An 18,335-nucleotide genomic window follows, 5' to 3' on the forward strand; every position below is an offset into this window, starting at 1 on the left:
GACAACGAGAACAAGGGATATCAAAATAGATGAAGTAGGAGGAACAAATCCAATGGGAGAACTGGGGGAAACGGGAGGGGAGGAGGTAAACGTCCAGCTGAGGACGAAAACCAACGCAATATTCGACTCACTTGGGCCTGGGGGGAGGGGGGGGGGGATCACAATATTCATCAATAGCAGTCATCAAAAGGCATATTGGAGGGTGAGGAGGGGGAATATAAATACAGAAAAGCGGGAGAGGGAAAGAAAAAGGGCATGAATGTGATCAACTAGAAGCAGTTGAGAGTACTCTTCTTTTTCTTTTTGCTGATGGCATTCATCTTCTCTTCCAGATGTGCTCGGGCAGCCTCTGCTTCTCGTCGAGCGCTTCGTTCCTCCTCGACAGCCTGTAGGGACAGACGTGCGGAGTTTCGCTCGGAGCGTAGCGTAGTGACTTCTTCTTCGAGTTGCCAGGCTTTCTTCTTCCATAATTCCATGTCTGACTTGACTTTGTTGCTCTGTGCCTCGAGGTCGCCGAGGGCTTCTTCGAGGGTGGCGGTGAGTTGTTTCTCGGCATGTAGATGCTTCTCGATAGTTCGGATGCGGGCCTCCTGGTCTTCGACAAACTGGTTGTTGGCGAGTTCCTTGCTCTGATGGCGAGACGAAGGAGGGGAGATGCTGGCTGGGTTGGCGGCAGCAGCGATATTGGGGAGTGGTGGTAGGGGGATTGCGGGAGGTGGAGATGGTAGCGAGGCCGCAGAAGAGCTCTTGCGAAGGTTGGTGGACATCGAGCTTGAGCGATCGGCGGTATGACCTTCGGGCGAGATCGGTCGTGTTTGAGCCTGGTCATGTTAGAAGTAAAATTCCCGGAATGTTGATAGGTTGGTAGGGTGCTCACCTCAAGCTGCTCGATGCGAGCACGATAAGTTTCAATCTCCTTGTCGTGTGCAGCGATCTTAGCCTTTGCCTCCTCGAGCGCCAGGCTTTTCTCTGCCTGGATGACAGAAAGACGATTATTATGCTGGTCGAAGGAGGAAGTAATCTGCTCCTCAAGCTCCTGAACAAGACGAACGCTCTTCTCCTTCTCAGCCTTGATCTCCTCGATGGTGGCCTCCTTGGCCGCGATGGCCTCCTCATGCGTAGCCACCAGTAATGCAAGCTCGTTGACCTTCATCTCATGCTCGTTGGCCTTGTTCTTGAGTTCGACGACCTGTTTCTCAAGCGAGGAGTGAGTACCTTGCTCCTCGTCAAGTTTACGAGTCAAGTCTTCATTTGTATCCATCAGGGCAGAGTATTTATCGGCAAACTGGTCCTTCTGCGACAGGACATCTTGTAACTGGTCTTGCAGGGTGTGGGGAGTCACAGGGCCCTGCGTCTTGAGTAAGGATGCGATGGTCTTGAGGATCTGAGACGACTCCTCCTTTGACTTGGTCAATTCAGCACGGAGCTCCTCGAGGGCAGCTTCATGGGCGGCGGCCTTCTCGGCCAGCTGAGACTGGTACTGTGCCTCCGCGGCTGCCTTGGTCTTCTCCTCTAGCTCCAGCAGCTCACGCTTATGCGTAAGCTGGAGGGTGTCCAGTTGAGACTGCTGGGCCTCAACAGTGGACTTGTGCACATCGATATCTCTGGAAAGCTCCACAACGCGGTCCCTATGAGACGCCAGCTCATCTTCCGACCCAGCCATATCGTCAAGGACGGCACGGGAGCCGGCGCGGTCGTTTTCGAGAGTAGTGATCTTAGCCAAATGCGCGACAATGGTCGCTTGGTGGCCGTCAATCTCACGCTTGAGACTATCGACCAGCTCCTGGTGTCGAGACCTCTCCTTCTCCAAGGCGTCTGCATTGGCCGCAGCGTCGACGGCGGAGCTGTCACCTTCCTTTCTATCCCTACGCATAGAGTCGACACTAGCCAGCGAAGCCTCCAGCTCAGCAATCGTAGCATGGACCTGTTTCTCTGACGCCTGGAGGCGGTCCTGAACTACCAGCAGCTCCTCTGCGGCCAGACGGTGTTTGCCCTGCCACTTCTCGGCAGCGGCCTTGTGAGTCTCAACTTCTTTCTGCAAAGACTTCAGCTCATCCCTCTGCTCATCGACGAGCGCATTAACCGATTTGATCTCGCTAGCCAGCTCCCGCTCCTTTGCGTCGTGCAATTCCTTCATCTCAGCCATCTGCGTTTCGGCGTTAACCACCTGATCCCTCAGCTGGGAGACCACAGTCATATCAACGGGGGAGACGGATTGCAGGCTAGATCGTTCCCTGGTAAGACCGGAGATGATGGTAGCTTTCATCTCCATCTCCTTCTTGACGTTCTTGTTCTCTGCTTCCAGAGCCTGGATACGTTCCATACGAGAGTTCAGCTCGCGCAAGGCGGACTCGATCTTCTGGTCGAACGTCTGCAGTGTCTCCGGTCGACCCTCGAATTCTTCAGCTGCCTGGATGCGGAGAGCGGACAGGTTACGATGGGCGCGGTCGATGGTCATCATGCTCTGGCTTGTGATGCGTCGAATGACGTTGGGAGTATGAGGTGGAGAGGAGGCCGCGTTCTTGTACTTGGTGACTTCGTCCTTTAGGCTTTCAACCAGCGTCAGGCTATCTTCATGCTCCATCTGCAGCTCGGTGTACCTGTTGGTGGCAGCCTCCAGGGCCTGTTGGTGCTCGGCCTTTAGCCTCTTGACGAGCTCGCTTTCAGCCTCTTCATCCGATGCAGGCTGTTGGTCTGAGCTGTTGGTCACGGCGTCTGTCGAAGAAGTGGACGACGAGTTCGCCTGATCTGCCGAGGACAATTCCGAGGACAGCGAGCGCGACGATTGCTGGTGCTCTCCACCGCTGCTGGCCCCGTTGGCCTTCACCCGGCCTTTCTGGGCGAGCTTGGTGTCTAAAAAAGCTATGGCCGGCTGAGCGCGCTGGCTATGTCGAACCTCCTCGATGGCGTCCTGCAGCTCGGCCATGGCGCGGAGAGACTCCTGGTATTTGGCGTTGAGCAACGCGTACTCGTGCATGGAGTGATCGTGCTGGATGCGGAGGTCGAACAGTTCCTGCGTGACGGTCTCGAGTTTCTCTGCTACGAATTGAGACTGGGCTGCGTTGGGAGTGTACGGCTCGTCGCTCCCGCGGGCAAAGGTGGCAGTGGTGGGAGTTGCTCGTTCGAGAGCGGCGAGGCCGGCGTCGTCCCTGGCGAGACCGAGGGCGGTCTCCTCCTGGATCGAGGATGGCGCAGAGCCCTCCGCCAGGTCATCGTCAGACTCCGGGATGGCCGTCTCGACCGCCTCGGTGAGCACGTCGAGAGAGGGCGTCCCGTTTCTGGCCTTTCTGGCTCGCATGGCCGACGCCTTCTTGCCGGCGTCGTCGGCCTCCTTGATTCCGTTTGTGCCGTTCTGGACGTGGTCGAGTTCGTACAGGAGATTGTCGAGTTTACCCAGGCTTCTCTGGCGGTCGATGACATGCTCCAGCCTGTCCATCTCCGACTGCATGAGTTCCATGTCCTGGTCGGCTTCGGCCAGCCTCTCTTCCAGGGTCGATATGTAGTCTTCGCAGCTGGCCTCGTTTTCTCTGGCGCGATTGAGCTCCTTTCTCAGCTCGGCTACGATGGCGGCGTTCTTCTCTTCACCGGAGGCATGGCTGTCCAATTTCGACTCCAGGTCGTGCAGGTAGCTCTCCGTGTTGGCTTCGCGGTCCAGCATCTTCTGCATGCGTGCCTGAAGCTGGCCGTTGACGGTCTCGATGTAAGCACACTTGGTCTCACGCTCGAGGAGGCTGCTCTCCGTGCTGGATAGCGAGGCCCGGGTCTGAGAGAGGGACGACTCGAGCGACTGGATGGTCTTTTCGTATTCCATGACGACCTGCTCTACCGACTCGGCAAAGGAGTGGGATCGCTTCAGCCGCTCCATCGAGGTGTCACCTCCGTTCTTGCTGCTGTCGTCGGCGTCTCCGAGGTCGGACGAGGCCTTGGTGAGTTCGGCGATGAGCTTTGCATGGCGCTGGCTGAGTGCGGTGTAGCTCTCCTGGACGTCGAGCAGGTGGTTCTGCAGCTCTCTCTCACGCTCGTTCTGGCGGTCAGATCGCTCCTGGGGCGTCAGGACGCGGCGGTCCCGCTCGCCTCCGTCTGCGTTGCGGATCTGTTGGCGCAAGAAAGCGACTTCGGCCTTGAGTCGTTCGATGACGGCCTGCTTGTCGCTTTCGTCGGACACCTGCTGGATGCGCGGCTTGCTCTGGATGGCACGGGCACGCTGGGCGTACTGGACGGTGTTGAGGGTCTCTGAGAGGTGAAACTCGGGTGGAGTGACACAGGCGATCATGTAGGTGATTGCGTTACCGCCGAGCGAGTCCTGGAGCAGGCGGGTGAGTTTTGAGTCGCGGTAGGAGACGTGGGAGCCCTGCTGGCGGGAGGACAGCTGAGAGATGACCTTGCCGAGACTGGCGAGGCCGGCGTTGATGGAGATGCCTTCTCTGGCACGCTCACCGGAGGCACCGGTGTTTTTTAGGCGTTCACTGCCTGCGAGGTCGACAAAGTGCAGCTTGCTGTCCACGGTGACCTGGTCGGCGCCAGCGGCCGGGTCGGCTGCGGTGGGCATGGAGAACCGTTTCTCCTGGGCGGAGAGCTGCTGCTGCTGGGACGATCCGTCCTTGCGTTGGATGAGGTTGATGCTGAAGACTGCGTGGGAGCGGGAAGATTTGGCGTTGATGGCGGTCGAGTCGGTCTGGCGGATGGCGGAGCCAAAGTTGAGGGCGTTGATGAGATCTTCGACGGAGTTGATGGAGACCTGGTGCAGGCCGGTGAGGATGATGCGGCCCTTGGTGTCTTCACGGATGGTGACCGTGTTCCGTTCCGCTGGCGGTGTGCACTCGGGCAGAAGCAGGTCTCGCAGTTGTTCATTATATATCTATCTCGTCAGTAACAAACAAGACAAGAGGAGGGAGAGAGAAGCCTACCTCGACGTAGGTCGCTCTCATCTGCCAGTTCTTCTCTGCCAGACGACCGAGAGTCGGCAGGGAGGAAGAATTGGAGTATCTCTGCGGTGTCCGTAGGCCGCTGACCGTGGATCCGGACACGGTCCTGTTGTGAGTTGGCATGCCCGTCAGCTTTTCAAACAGCATCTGCGCCGCCCTCGGCACGATCCCTACTCAATTAGCATACACAACACACACACACACACACACATATATATGTAGAGACACACCCATTGCTTTGGAGTCGGACTGCTCAGAGGGGCCGGAGGTGCCCATGGTATACGACTTGCCGGCGCCGGACTGACCGTAGGCGAGGATGCTGACGTTGTAGCCCTGGATGAAGGAGTTGACGCTGTCGTGCAGGTAGTCCCAGATGCCTTCCTGGTCGACGTTCTCGCCAAAGACACGGTCAAAGACGAAGAGCTTGCGTCCCTGGGGGGCGTCGATGGCCAGGCTGGTGGGCGAGGTAACGTGGACCGTCGGCCGCTGGAAACGCTGGGGGATCAGGTCGTAGCCCGGGTCTGTCTGCTGTAGCGGCGGCCGCACGCGAACCACTATAGCACGTTAGCCAGTTATATATATAAAGAAAATAGACTGTGTTACTGACCGACTTTGACGGCGGTCTTGCCATCGTCGTCCGAGATGCCGCTCTTGTTGACGCTGCCGACGCTCATGCGACTGTTACTCCGCGACGGGCGCATGATGAGACTGAGAGGACGGTTGCAGGCAGCGTGCGAGGGTGAGCCCGGCGGGGATTGGGCCATGGCCTCTTCTTCTTCTTCTTCTCCTTGCTCTCTGCTGTGTTCGTATCCCGTGGTTGGTGGTGTTGATGCTGCGGTGGATGTGCTGTGGACGTGATGGAATGCAGGCAGGCCAGTCCCGTCACGGATTGAGCCACGTCGAGTCGAGACAGCGCATAAGACGTGAAGACGAAGGGGAGAAGACGAAGCAGATACACAGGAGGATACAGAGAGAGGCGAGGGAGAGAGTCGAATGTGATATCAGAATCGTTTCATGGAGGGAAAAAAGGGAAGCCAAGAAGAAGCAACTAAGAGAGAACTAAGAGAACTACGAGACGGCCCCTTTTTTCTTTTCTTCTTCAGAGGAGAGGCAGAAGAAGCAGAAGCAGAGGCAGAAACAGAAGCAGAAGATAGAGAAACAGAAACAGAAGAAGAAACAGAAACATCATCGATAATTAAGGCTTGATCCACCGTTTCTCCCCTGTTCGACTAAGTATACTGACGGCCTGCGGTTCACGACGACGCCGTCCATACGACGGGCCTTGACCGTCCTCTCGACAGGCTGGCATCCCTTCCACCGACCCGAACGACCGCTCGTCCGTGGCTGAAACCGCCCGCGACCAGCGCTGCGACTACGATGTAAAAGAGCCAATAATGCGGACTATCTAGCTGCAACTAGTCGATGGGACAGAGTGCGTACTCAGTGCGTACACAGCGCGCAGTCGAGCCTCCGCGGTGGAAGACGAGCTGCAGACCTACTGACTGACTGGCTGACTGACCTTGACGTCGCTTACCTGCTTGCAGAAGTATAGACAGAACTATTGCTGTGGAGTTCCACGTTTTGTGCTTCTAGAAAAGCCATCTATCGACTAGGGGCCGACTATATGTAAGTATGTAGTTTTATATATAAGGAAGCGTCGGGTGGAGATGGGGATGGACAGGGTGAGATGGAGGCCGTTTAAGATAGACGAGCCCGTACCGTCACTACTCACGTACGGATAGGAGAAGCCGACCGCATGAGATGAAACTTGCCCCTGGATTCATACTTGTGTCATGATACAGCAGAAGTTGGAGGATGGAACATGGTAAGAGCTTGGTATTTCATGGCCTGCAAAAGAAAAGACGACTAGTAACGCCTCGGATGCTCATAGTAGATACAGTGGAAGGAAGTGAAGTGAGGAAGAGTGGAAGTGAAGAGGAGGGAGAAAAGAAGAAGAAGAGAGGAAGAAGAGCTAAAGACGGCCGTAGAGCCTGACGCGGTAGAGGCAGGTGTACTGGTTCCCCCAGTTGGAGGTGGCCCTGACGACGGCCCTGGAGACACGCGCGCCGGGAAGGTCGACGACGGCCTCGAGCGGGAAGCGCTGGACGTGGTGGCCGGCGTTGATGTCGTATCGCCAGGTGCCGATGCGGAAGAAGGACGGGCCCAGCGCCAGGTCGTCCGAGTAGGCGGACGGATGCTCGCCGGGGTAGACCATGGCCAGCGTCTCGAGCATGGAGCGGCGGACGGCCGACATGGTCGTCTCTGCTGCGTCTGCTGCGTCGGGTGGATCGGATGGAGAGTGGGCGGATAGGGGAGAGTTCCGCTTCCTTGGACCGCGGCCAGCGGCGAGCAGCGTGTATTCAACCCACAGCTCCATGGTCTGTGGCGCCGAACCCGGGTCCAGCGTCGCCTCGCGCGGGATGTGCTCGATGATGACTTCTTCGGGCACGATGGGACGGCCGAGCTGCACGGCCAGCTGGGCCTTGCCGTTCGTCGTGGCCGCACACCAGCAGTCGCCGACGTCGTCCCACTGCGTCAGTGCCGACACGGGCGGAGGGCCGGGGCGCATGCCGGCGGCGTAGCGGCGGAAACGCTCGACGAACCCCCCCGTCAACGACATCGTGGGTGAGGTCAGGTACGGGTCGACCAGGGCGCCCGTTCCGAGGGCAAAGAAGTTCACCCTCCGGGGCACCAACGGGTCCGTGGGCGGCGGCGGTGACGGTGGCCGGTTGCTGGCTTCTTCCTTTAGAACAGCAATCTCGTGGGTCATGCTGGTCAGCCGACGGTCGACGGTAGAGAGGATCTTGTCCATGGCTTCGGTGTAGTTGTGAATAGGCGTGGCTGGTCGTTTGCTGATGGGTGACTGCACGACAGACTGCGCGACGGCCCTGATCTCATGACGGACGAGGTATGCGTTGAACGCAACTATCAGCGTAAGGAGGAGGAGGAGGATGACATGAGAGATGCTGCCCGTCGGTCGAGATAGGAGGGAGACACCCGCAGGCATAGTGGGAGAGGGACTCGCATGGCGGGATGATGCTGGCGTATGTCCGGACTGGGGAGTGTCGGGAGTGTCGTCTCTGAAGGTAGGGCGGGTGGTGGCAGTAGGGCGACGCAGAGCTGGTGCAGCAACCTCTGGACGTGATGACGATGATGATGGCAGGACGCCCACAGGCGCGCCTATCGCGATGCCTCTTTCGATCCTCTCGGCTGTCGCGCGGCTTCTCTGTGCCGGACCTTGGATCTGGTTCTGGCTGCTGCTGTTCCTCCGTGGTGAAAACTCGACGGCTCCGGGACTTGGCTGCGGCCATCGGACGGAGGTGCTGCTCGCGCGCGAGGGAGACGCCGGGACTGGCGGCGGATCGACTCGTCTTGCCGGACGAGGCCAGCCCAACGATGGCTTGGCTGCTCCCTGCAGCTGCGAGTGCGACGAGGCGGGATGGCGGGAGACGTGAGGCTGTTCCGTCGCTAGGAGGTGACGCTCCGTGTTCCAGCTGATGCTGGACCCCTCCATCGCATCCGCGAGAGGGTCAACAGCACCAAACTGGTCCTCGGGCTCTCCAGAGGCCTCTCTCAGCGTGCTCATGAGCTGGTTGTCGGGGGTCAGCCTTCTGGCGGTCTCCCGGACGGGAGACAGGCTTTCCCTGGCGCTGAGGACGCTCTCTGCTCGGCGCCGGCCACGGGTGAACCTCTGCTTCTCCGGGCTCTTGCGAGCCTCGTCTTCGATCTGGCTGAAGCCCGCGGACTCGGTCACGCGCGGGCGGACGGCGGCGTCAAGCGTTGCCGCAACGTCCTCAGCGTTGGCGGAGGCAATCGTGCCGAGCTGGCGCGGGAGGACAGGTGTGCTCGACCCGTAGGAGAACGACTGCTGGGTCTCGATGCTGGGCAGATAGGGGTTCTCTGCCTCGTTGGCGGTGGTTGGCGTAACCGCCCGGCGGGCTCTTCGTGCTGGCGCCATCTCTGTCTGCTGCTTGGTTGGAAGATGTTAGGCTGGTGCTGTCACCCGCTCGTACTGCTAGGATGATGACTGCGTACTGATGGAATCTTCAAGCCGTTCAATCTTGAGAAGTAAAAGGAGAGGGAAGGCTGGGGAACATATCAGCCTTTATATATCTTTGAAAGAGAGACACAACAACACATGTAGAACCGCGTGGAAAACACAGACTTACCAGCCAAAAAAAAAAAAAAAAAAAAACTCTGCTATTGACGGCGAATATCCTGCGAGTCGAGGCCTTGGACTAGAATAAGAAGTGAGAAGAAAACAGTGATTCTCATCTATTCATCCAGGAATGGCTTGATATTGTCCTTCCCCCAGCCTCCCCCCTTTTTTCTCAACTCCCCACCCCTTAGTGTAACTACTGAAAGAATTTTCTTCTATACCAACCTCCAGTAACACGACTGTCCTTTTTCCTAGCACCAAGGTTGAAGGAGTAAGTTTCTGCACCTCGAGATGCACTCCGGCTGTAGGTATCCAACACACCCCAGGGGTCTTTGTTGTCTCTAGTTCAAAATAGCTATTATATTGGACAAAAACAGGATATAGGAGGAGAATAGATGTTCCAAACAGTTGCCTAGGCTAAAACAGAGAAGTTGAAGCTCATATAATATCGAATAGTTCCAGTATCAAGATATATCGTCCAGGGAGCAAGAGGGTATCATATAGGCTGTTCAGAGAGAGCAAGACGCGCTCCCAGGCCAACTTTTAAAGAACAGAGCCAGCTCAATAAAGGCAAAGACTGCAGACAATGGGAATGTCGGTTAAAGAACAAGCTGTCAACCTTCTTCTTTACTCAACGTGTGAATATTTTTCCGTTGCTTCATCTTCCCTTCTTTTTTTTTTGTCTTCTTCTTTTCTTCGCTTTTTGCCTGCAGTTTCTTTTTTGTTGTTGTAATTGCCAAATCGGGACTAGCGCGAGGATTTCGCGACAGAAGTAGTGCTAAAAGCGGCATGGTTTACTTTCCCTTTTAATTCTTGATTATTTACATCTTTTTGCCGCTTTAAGGTAGGTAGGCGCTTACTCGTACATAAAAAAAGGAAGATGAAGATGGAATGGGAGTCGATGACCAGTACAGAGAGGACGAATAGAGCAAGAAGAGTGCCAGAATGCTCAGCATTTCCAAATGCCAATAGTGCCATCCTTTCGTCCCTCCGTTAGATAGCCGTCTTTTATCCGTACCCGTTCTACGATGCTGTGTGCTCGGTCGTCCTCGGATGTCACGCCTGGGCCGCAGTCCCAGTGCCTACCGTCTGTCTTGTCGTATACCTTGACCACATCCTCGCCAGCAGCGGCAACGATGCGTCGCGTATCAAACATCATGCTCGTCACCGGCTGGTCATATGCGTAGGCATCATGGATAGTGCCTGTTCGAAGATCCCATATCTACCACAGCAATTAGCACACGAAAAATCAAAAACTAAAAGTATACAACTTACTCTTATGCTTCTGTCCATACTGCCGGTGACCAAGTGTACGTCGTCAAACTGTAAGCAGGTCACCGGGCCAGTATGGCCGACCAGGCTTCGATGTACTTGGCCGCTACGAAGATCCCACAGACGGACCATCCCATCCGCCGTTCCACAGGCAAGTGCAGCATCAAAGCACTGCAAGGCACCGACGAAATCCGCCGATGCATCGGGTAGTCGACCGGTAGGCCGCCATGCCGCATCCCCTGCCGCCATGGTCGATGATGCCTGTGCTGCAGCCCAGAGGACATCCAGAGTCTGGACGCATCGGCCCTTAACTAGATCCCACTGCCGCAGCGTCTTGTCTGCAGATCCTGATATGAGCGTATCACCACGTAAATGTAAGGCCGTCACCTCGTCGACGTGTGCCTCGAGGCTGAAGAGCGGACATTCGTCCATGCTCGATGGCGGAGGAGTGGGTGGTGCAGCTGCAGGGTCCTCGAATCCAAGGGCATCCTCGTCATCCTCATCGTCCCTATCGGCCCGGTGATCGCGCGGAGCGTACTTGGCGCGGCTAAGGTCCCACAGGCGGATAGACGCGTCCATTGAGCCAGTGGCTACGATGTTGTCCTCGACTTGCAAACACCTCACCGAGGCATGGTGGCCTTCTAGGAAACCCATGCATCGTCCTAAATTTAAATCCCATACCCGGACTGTGTCATCTAATGCTGCACTGACCATGGTACCAAAGGGGACATCAAAGTCCAAGGCAGCTATCATGTCGTTATGCGCCTGTAGCTCTCGTATTAGGGAGCCAGGTTCGAAGTGTTCATGCAGCACAGGGGTTGACCGTTTTTCTAAAATTGGAAATAAACATATAAAATGTAAGATATACTGCCAAACAAGACGAAGTCAGCTGCAGGGTTTACGTACTCGACGTCTTGTGTCTCCAAGTTTTCGGTGAAGGTATCTTCTCGTAGATCGATTCTGACATGAATGAAGAATCACCCTCACCGTCGCCAATCGGAGAACTCGGAATGTCACCAGTCTTAGGTGTGGCCGCCGTGGCTGCAGCCGTGGACTCATCCAGTGCGTCCTCCATGTCCTCTAGTCTATTGTCAAGTTGTACCACTGCGTCGGTTAGCTTATCCCATTCTAGTCTCGCCGAGTCGTATGTTTAAGCTCTTACATTCATGTTCCAAATCAGCTTCATCCATCTCCAGCCCAGCCAGACGGTCCAGAACGATCTTGCGCATCTTGTTCAAGTTCATGATCTTGTTATCGATTTCGTGAATTTCGGCACTGCACATATTCTTCCGGACGCCCATCATTTCCAACCGGTGGTTCAACGAGTCACGCTCTCGTTTCAAGTGGCCTATGGTTGGAGGTAGGGCACCGGTATTCCTGTCCACATCTTCCAGGCGCTTCTGGCCGTGCGAGCTTCGCCTCCGATGAGATTTCCGGTGTTCATTATCCGTGTCCGCAACGGAGGCCTGAAACCCCTGGAATAGCGAATACGTGCTCGTGTCCTCGGGGAGATGCTGCAGAAGGTCATCTGGAAGAGAGGAAAGGGCACGGTATTGGATTTCGGACGTCGAGAACTTAGAGCGTACAAGCTCCGTTGGCGTGGTCTGCGCGAATGCAAACATTCTCCTCTGGGCTGCTGGCCGCCGGAGCTCCCGCTGGATGCCTGACAAGGCTGCCTGGTAATGGACATTGCTTGTGGGGTCTGCCGTGGAATTCATGAGATGGGAGGCGGTGGTAGTGACTTTCCGGCCAAAGGCCTCCAACTGGCGGGACTAGATCAAAAGAGTGACTATTCAGCTTCGTCAAATGTGCAGAGAGAGGTGCAAAACTGCTAAGGAGCCTTACCGTCAGCCCTGTTCCCAGCACAGAGCCCTCATCGTCACCTGCCCCGTAGTTGGAAGTGCCGGAGAGAGAGCGTCTCCGCGCTGGATTGCCGGCCATGGAGATAGTAGCAGTTGGTGAGAACGCTGCGAGAACCACGACCGCGTTGAGATGGGGTTATGCAGCAGGCCGGTAGAGAGCCTGTCCCTTGCACTGTGTATATACGTAGCTAAGTAGCCATACAGCCAGTTAGTTACCCTTCTTATCTGGCCATTCGACTCTATATAGAATGTTCGACGTTGGTTTTGGTGTTTTTTTTTTATCTTCGAAAGCTTCAAAAAAGGCCGCCAAGCCGTATGTTATGTCATATATTACGGTAATATTACGAGTGTAAGTTTCAGCCGAGGTTGAGAAGAAGCGGAAGAAGATGAAGATGAAGATATTATTACAGATAAAAGATGGTATAAGAGATGATAGTAGCGGTGATAGCAAAAGGAGGAGTGACATAGCGTCTATTGAGCAGTAAGGCATAGTCTCCTTCTGCTGTAGTATATATAACTAGTAGCTTGCACAGAGATCGACCCTTGTCAACACATCTGCCAACTTCTAACGGCTATCTATATAATCATGTATCCAATCTACCTATCCATCCATCTATAGATCCGTCTATAGATCCTATCTTTGTATAGACAACTAGTGCTACCACATCCTGCTGCTGACGAAGCTGTGGCTGGCCCATCTGACCGTCGCCTCAAGCTCAGCCCCAACAAAAAGGGTGTGACTCGGTGAAATCCTTTGGCCACTTCTGGTTCTTCACTCTCGTTCACCAAAAAGTGCCCATATAGTATCTCCCTCCTTGCTGCAAAAAGTCTCTTTCCATGCGCGTTTCTTCCTGTCTAGCTTTGCTGGCCTTGCTACCCCTGTCGCTCTGCCTCAATATCCCAACAGCTGAACGTTCTTCGGGCCGATACCGAGATAGCTCTGGGATCTATAAAGCTGTCGAAGCTCGACTCGCGCCAGAGAGCCCCGAGAACCAAACCTGTGCCTGTAGCATGGACGCTTCAATCGATCTCTCAGACGCCTCCAAGGCCTTGGACCTGGAGAATATTCGCTTTCAACTTATGTGAGTTGGTCCTCTTTTTTTTTTATTTGGGCAGCTTGATTGAGCTTTTGGACTGACTCATGGACCCTGGTATTTTTTTTTGGTCATATATTGGTAGCCGCTTGGAAGATACCATAACCTTCCATCTTATCGAAAGAGTGCAGTTCCCTCTTAACCGGCGAATATACATCCCCGGAGCTGTTAAGATCCCCGGAAGCGAGCTCAGTCTGATGGACTATGTCCTCAGTGAGCAGGAGCGTCTCCAGTCGCGCGTGCGTCGATACCAGTCGCCCGATGAATACCCATTCTTTCCCGAAGTGCTGGAGACTCCCATCCTGCAGCCGCTTCAGTATCCCAAGATCCTGCACGAGAACGACGTCAATGTGAACGATGTGATCAAATCACGGTATATCAACGAGATACTCCCTTCTCTATGTAAATCCAGAGACAGGGGTGAGGCCCAGGAGAACTATGGCTCTTCAGCAACCAGCGATGTGAACTGCCTGCAAGCCCTGTCCAGGAGGATCCATTTCGGTAAATTCGTCGCCGAGTCAAAGTTCTTGGCCGAAACGGAGAAGTTCGTCAAGCTGATCAAGGCTGAGGATCGCGATGGCATCGAGGACGCCATCACAAACACTAAAGTAGAGAAGATGGTACTGGACCGTCTACGATTAAAGGCAAAGACATACGGAAGAGACCCTGCAAATCCTAACGATGGCAAGTCCAAAATTGATTTCGAGGCCGTTGTCTCCATGTACAAGGTTGGTGTTTCATTGTGTAAACCGGATATTTATATGCCCCTGTATCCTAACATCTTTCTATAGTATAGCGTTATCCCTGTGACAAAGATCGTCGAGGTAGAATACCTAATGCAGAGGCTGAAAGGAACCGAGTGGGAAGACTGAATTACTCTTCCACGGACTGATTTAAAAAGATTTAAGATGGCTCATGCCCTGCAATGGATACAAGGACCACTTACCAGGTTAGAAACGGCAAAATTATGGGATACTGCAACTTTTCTTTAGGGTTATGACTATCTCAACTTCATGGCAAGATTGAATAGATTTTTTTTTTTTCGATTTTTCAAGTGATTATGTTTCATAATTCAAACTCACGAAGATGGGTTTAGGAATTCTTTCAGATTGGCTACTGCAGCCTCGAAGTTGGACGCTTCTATTAAAATCATGTGGCCCTGTGGGTGGATTCCCAGTTCCTGAAATGCTCTCTTTGAATCCGACCGACCTTCAGCCTCATGGGTATAGTTATAGCCCGTATAGCATAGGGCATACTTGTGTAATATCTCGTCTTCAGGGTGGAAATAGAACGTCTCCGAGCTTTCACTCCCGGCCTTTTTCTTTTTCTTCTGCGGCCGGTCATCCTCTTGATCCAACTTGGACTCAACTTCCTGGTATGTCTTCGATATTATGAGATAATGGGTGAAGTTGTAGGGTTCCTTTTCCTCCAGGGCCCACGAAATCTCTTCTAGCAGCATAGTATACATAGGAGGGACCACCTGAGCTGGTACGTTTATTAGGCGTTCGGTCAGTATGAGCCCTATTTGAGGAACTTCTGGCTGAGATAGCAACTGATTGAGTGAAGAACACCCGGGAGTGGACGACTTGGTCCTAAGATAGTCTATCAGGGATTTTATTACGGGTAAGTCCTACAGGGAAAGCGGAGTAGTAAGCAATAGTTAACCAACATGATTTAGGGAGCGAGTGTGAACTTACCTTATGCTGGTGTAGGTTCAGGACGGTGAGAAAGGCATATGGATCGGTTTCATTCCCGTCTACCTTCACTGTAGACCCCAGCAATGGCTGTGATAGGATCAAGTCGGACAGTGCCGATAGATCGAAGAGCTGCGAGTCCGAGTCAAAGAGCTGACGCAACAGCACTTTTAGGCCATGAAAGTCTACCGCAGGCTGTGGATCAAACCATTCGAAATCGACATTGATAACATCGAGGTCCTATCAACAGTATAATTAGCACACCAAGTCGATGAAATGAAATCAAGCAGGTATTCATGCTTACCTCGTCGCTTCCGCTGTCATCGGTCCCGCCATCCTTCATCTCAACATCTTTCAATTGCTTCCGTTTTCCCATTGCGGCCAATATATACCAATCAGGCTATTATACACTCGAACAGCTGAGGAATGGCAGCTCAAGAATCTTTGCTCGCGCTTCCTTTGATTATTCTGTTTATTGAAACGAAAAAAAGAAAAAAAAAGAAAAATAAAAACCCAGCCACGCTAAACCGCGATAGGAAACACCCCACTGCTTATCTTATCGCGCTTTTTTTTTTTTTTTTGGTTTTTTTTTTCTCTTTTCTTATGTTTTTCTGGCGGGGGATATCAAACTCCCGCCCACGGCGCCAATTGGAATTCACCTTTTCCTTTCTCACAATATATTTCCTATTGTTTTCTGTAATAGAGAGTCAGAATGACAGCAGTAGAAGTCGCCAATGAGCCTCACAAGGCGTTTGATACCATTCTCGTTCTCGATTTTGGGTGAGTCACTACTGGAAAGGCCCCTTCTCCATGTGTTCAAGTCGCATTGGACTTTTGAGATTAATACCGTCAACAATTTAGATCTCAATACTCTCATTTGATTACAAGACGGCTTCGTGAGCTTAATATTTACTCAGAGTTGCTACCATGCACTCAGAAGATCGCGGAGCTGTCGTGGAAGCCCACCGGAGTGATTCTCTCTGGAAGCCCATACTCCGTGTATGATCAAGACGCCCCCCACGTTGACCAAGCTGTTTTTGACTTGGGTGTTCCAATTCTCGGTATCTGCTATGGTTTGCAAGAACTTGCGTGGCATCATGGTAAAAATGTTGCCGCAAGTGATAACAAAGAGTATGGACACGCCTACCTGAACATTCAGCGGCACGGGGAGAAGGGACAGGCAAATATTGACCGCTTGTTCCATGGGCTTGAGGATAAAGTCGAGGTTTGGATGTCACACGGAGATAAACTGTCTCGGCTTCCCGACGGGTTTGAGATCATTGCTACTACGTCCAACGCGCCCTACGCCGGCATTGCGCACCAGACTAAGCCGTACTTTGGAATCCAGTTCCACGCAGAGGTGACCCATACCCCCTGTGGAAAACAAGTGCTGGATAACTTTGCCGTCAAGATTTGTGGCGCTAAACAGGAATGGACAATGGACAAATTTGTCGACAAGGAGCTGGCTAGAATCCGCGCTATGGTTGGAGAACACGGACAGGTCATTGGTGCTGTGAGCGGTGGAGTGGATTCTACCGTTGCTGCTAAACTGATGAAAGAGGCTATCGGTGATCGTTTCCACGCCGTCCTTGTTGACAACGGTGTACTGAGACTCAACGAGGCCGAAATCGTCCGGGAAACTCTCACAAAGAGCCTAGGCATCAACCTTACAGTCATTGATGCCAGTGATAAATTTCTAGGCCGCCTCAAAGGCGTTGTTGATCCTGAGCAAAAGAGGAAGATTATTGGGAACACCTTTATCGAAATTTTCCAGGACACTGCAAAGACCCTTGTGGAGCAATCAGCCGGTTACAAGGAGGGTACTAAGATCGAATGGCTTCTTCAGGGGACCCTTTACCCGGATGTTATCGAAAGTATCTCCTTCAAGGGCCCTAGCGCCACGATCAAGACCCACCACAATGTCGGTGGACTGTTGAAGGGCATGCACCTAAAGCTTATCGAGCCTCTCCGTGAGCTCTTCAAGGACGAAGTCCGTAGCCTAGGAACAAACCTTGGTATCCCTGAAGATCTGGTATGGCGACATCCCTTCCCCGGACCTGGAATCGCTATCCGTATCCTTGGGGAGGTCACCCCCGAACAGATCCGTATTGCTCGGCATGCTGATTCGATATTCATTGACGAAATCAAGGCAGCCGGCCTATACCGTGACATCAGCCAGGCCTTTGCCGCCCTTTTACCTGTCAAAGCCGTTGGGGTTATGGGAGATAAACGTACACACGAGCAAGTAATTGCCCTTCGTGCGGTTGAGACCACCGATTTCATGACGGCAGACTGGTATCCATTTGATGGAAACTTCTTGAAGAAAGTGAGCCGCAGAATCGTGAATGAGGTCAACGGTGTCTGTCGTGTACTTTATGATGTTACGAGTAAGCCTCCAGGAACCATTGAGATGGAGTAATCGGGAATGCATGTTGATTGTTGGCGTTATGCTCCCTTTGAAGCACCCACGGCACACTTCTGCCGTGCTCATTTCACAAAAACAAAATACATTATTATATAACTACTAGTTGCTTTACTAGTTATACATTTTACTCCTTATTTACCTAGCTTTTCTTTTGTACCAACTAGATCTGGCCCCTTTTTAGATACTAAGAGCTGAGGGAGCGATGTATCCCGTGTTTGGCACGCCCAAGCCTTCTCAAAAGCCTTTTTTTTGTCTGATCCTTTCCTCATCCTCTTTCTTCAGTTCAGCATCCACTTGTGCACCACGGGAAGGCTGATGCCCATGCATCCTTGCCTAATTACCGTTAAATTCTTGAGTTAGAAGGTCCTTTGACGGTTTCAGAAGGCATCTATCTTATGCTTACTGGTGCTGTAGGGTCCATTTTTGCCAACTCTTCATCATTAAGAGAATACTTCCCCCTTTGCTTCTGCTCTTTGATATGTGCACTACCCCGTCTGTTAGAGTCAGGGGGGTTTTCCCTGTTGCGACGGGCACTCTCAACTTCAGATCGAGAGTAATTCCGCTGCTCGTTGCTTTCGTAGACACCCCTAGTGCCAACGTTGGAGTTGCCAGTCATTTTGAATGCTTTATGAATAGACTGAAATAGATATAGCTTAATATGTTCAACCGTAGTATGTTGATGTCCTGATCAGCTCTTTTTCAGCCTCCTCCAACTGGTGATGTCATCGGTCACATGATCGCCTTCACCATCATCTACGTAGAAACATTAGTTGTATAGAAACAATGTAGAGTAAGAATTGTATAAACAATGTAAGCTGATCCCTTGGGATGCAGGGTAATGAAATGAAAAGGAAATTGGATTAAATCTTAGAGAACGCTGTATAGGTACACTGCAAATGCTCAC

General features: G+C 53.0%; 7 protein-coding genes across 7 annotated transcripts; 2 read left to right on the forward strand and 5 right to left on the reverse strand.

Annotated features, from left to right (window-relative positions):
• Positions 1–269: 269 nt before the first annotated feature.
• On the reverse strand, positions 270–5,689 carry MCYG_02920 (kinesin family protein; the record flags this gene model as incomplete). Its single annotated transcript, XM_002847368.1, has 5 exons — positions 270–821; positions 878–4,858; positions 4,908–5,095; positions 5,156–5,479; positions 5,533–5,689. The coding sequence occupies 5 exons, from the start codon at positions 5,687–5,689 to the stop codon at positions 270–272; spliced, it is 5,202 nt and encodes a 1,733-aa protein (XP_002847414.1).
• A 1,208-nt stretch (positions 5,690–6,897) lies between these two features.
• Positions 6,898–8,883, reverse strand: MCYG_02921 (conserved hypothetical protein; the record flags this gene model as incomplete). Its single annotated transcript, XM_002847369.1, has 3 exons — positions 6,898–7,187; positions 7,260–7,455; positions 7,573–8,883. 3 exons carry the CDS (start codon positions 8,881–8,883, stop codon positions 6,898–6,900), a joined length of 1,797 nt encoding a protein of 598 aa, XP_002847415.1.
• Positions 8,884–10,033: 1,150 nt separating this feature from the next.
• Positions 10,034–12,297, reverse strand: MCYG_02922 (WD repeat-containing protein; the record flags this gene model as incomplete). Its single annotated transcript, XM_002847370.1, has 5 exons — positions 10,034–10,306; positions 10,360–11,186; positions 11,263–11,484; positions 11,564–12,128; positions 12,202–12,297. 5 exons carry the CDS (start codon positions 12,295–12,297, stop codon positions 10,034–10,036), a joined length of 1,983 nt encoding a protein of 660 aa, XP_002847416.1.
• A 932-nt stretch (positions 12,298–13,229) lies between these two features.
• MCYG_02923 (chorismate mutase) lies at positions 13,230–14,184 on the forward strand (the record flags this gene model as incomplete). The annotated part of the gene is made up of 3 exons (XM_002847371.1): positions 13,230–13,300; positions 13,398–14,040; positions 14,104–14,184. 3 exons carry the CDS (start codon positions 13,230–13,232, stop codon positions 14,182–14,184), a joined length of 795 nt encoding a protein of 264 aa, XP_002847417.1.
• A 206-nt stretch (positions 14,185–14,390) lies between these two features.
• On the reverse strand, positions 14,391–15,382 carry MCYG_02924 (bcp1; the record flags this gene model as incomplete). The annotated part of the gene is made up of 3 exons (XM_002847372.1): positions 14,391–14,942; positions 15,010–15,246; positions 15,311–15,382. 3 exons carry the CDS (start codon positions 15,380–15,382, stop codon positions 14,391–14,393), a joined length of 861 nt encoding a protein of 286 aa, XP_002847418.1.
• Positions 15,383–15,718: 336 nt separating this feature from the next.
• Positions 15,719–17,425, forward strand: MCYG_02925 (GMP synthase; the record flags this gene model as incomplete). The annotated part of the gene is made up of 2 exons (XM_002847373.1): positions 15,719–15,786; positions 15,868–17,425. 2 exons carry the CDS (start codon positions 15,719–15,721, stop codon positions 17,423–17,425), a joined length of 1,626 nt encoding a protein of 541 aa, XP_002847419.1.
• Positions 17,426–17,665: 240 nt separating this feature from the next.
• Positions 17,666–18,047, reverse strand: MCYG_02926 (conserved hypothetical protein; the record flags this gene model as incomplete). Its single annotated transcript, XM_002847374.1, has 2 exons — positions 17,666–17,764; positions 17,835–18,047. 2 exons carry the CDS (start codon positions 18,045–18,047, stop codon positions 17,666–17,668), a joined length of 312 nt encoding a protein of 103 aa, XP_002847420.1.
• Between the last annotated feature and the right edge of the window lie 288 nt (positions 18,048–18,335).

This window comes from Microsporum canis, genomic scaffold, assembly GCF_000151145.1.
Source record: "Microsporum canis CBS 113480 supercont1.3 genomic scaffold, whole genome shotgun sequence".
Classification (NCBI taxonomy): domain Eukaryota; kingdom Fungi; phylum Ascomycota; class Eurotiomycetes; order Onygenales; family Arthrodermataceae; genus Microsporum; species Microsporum canis.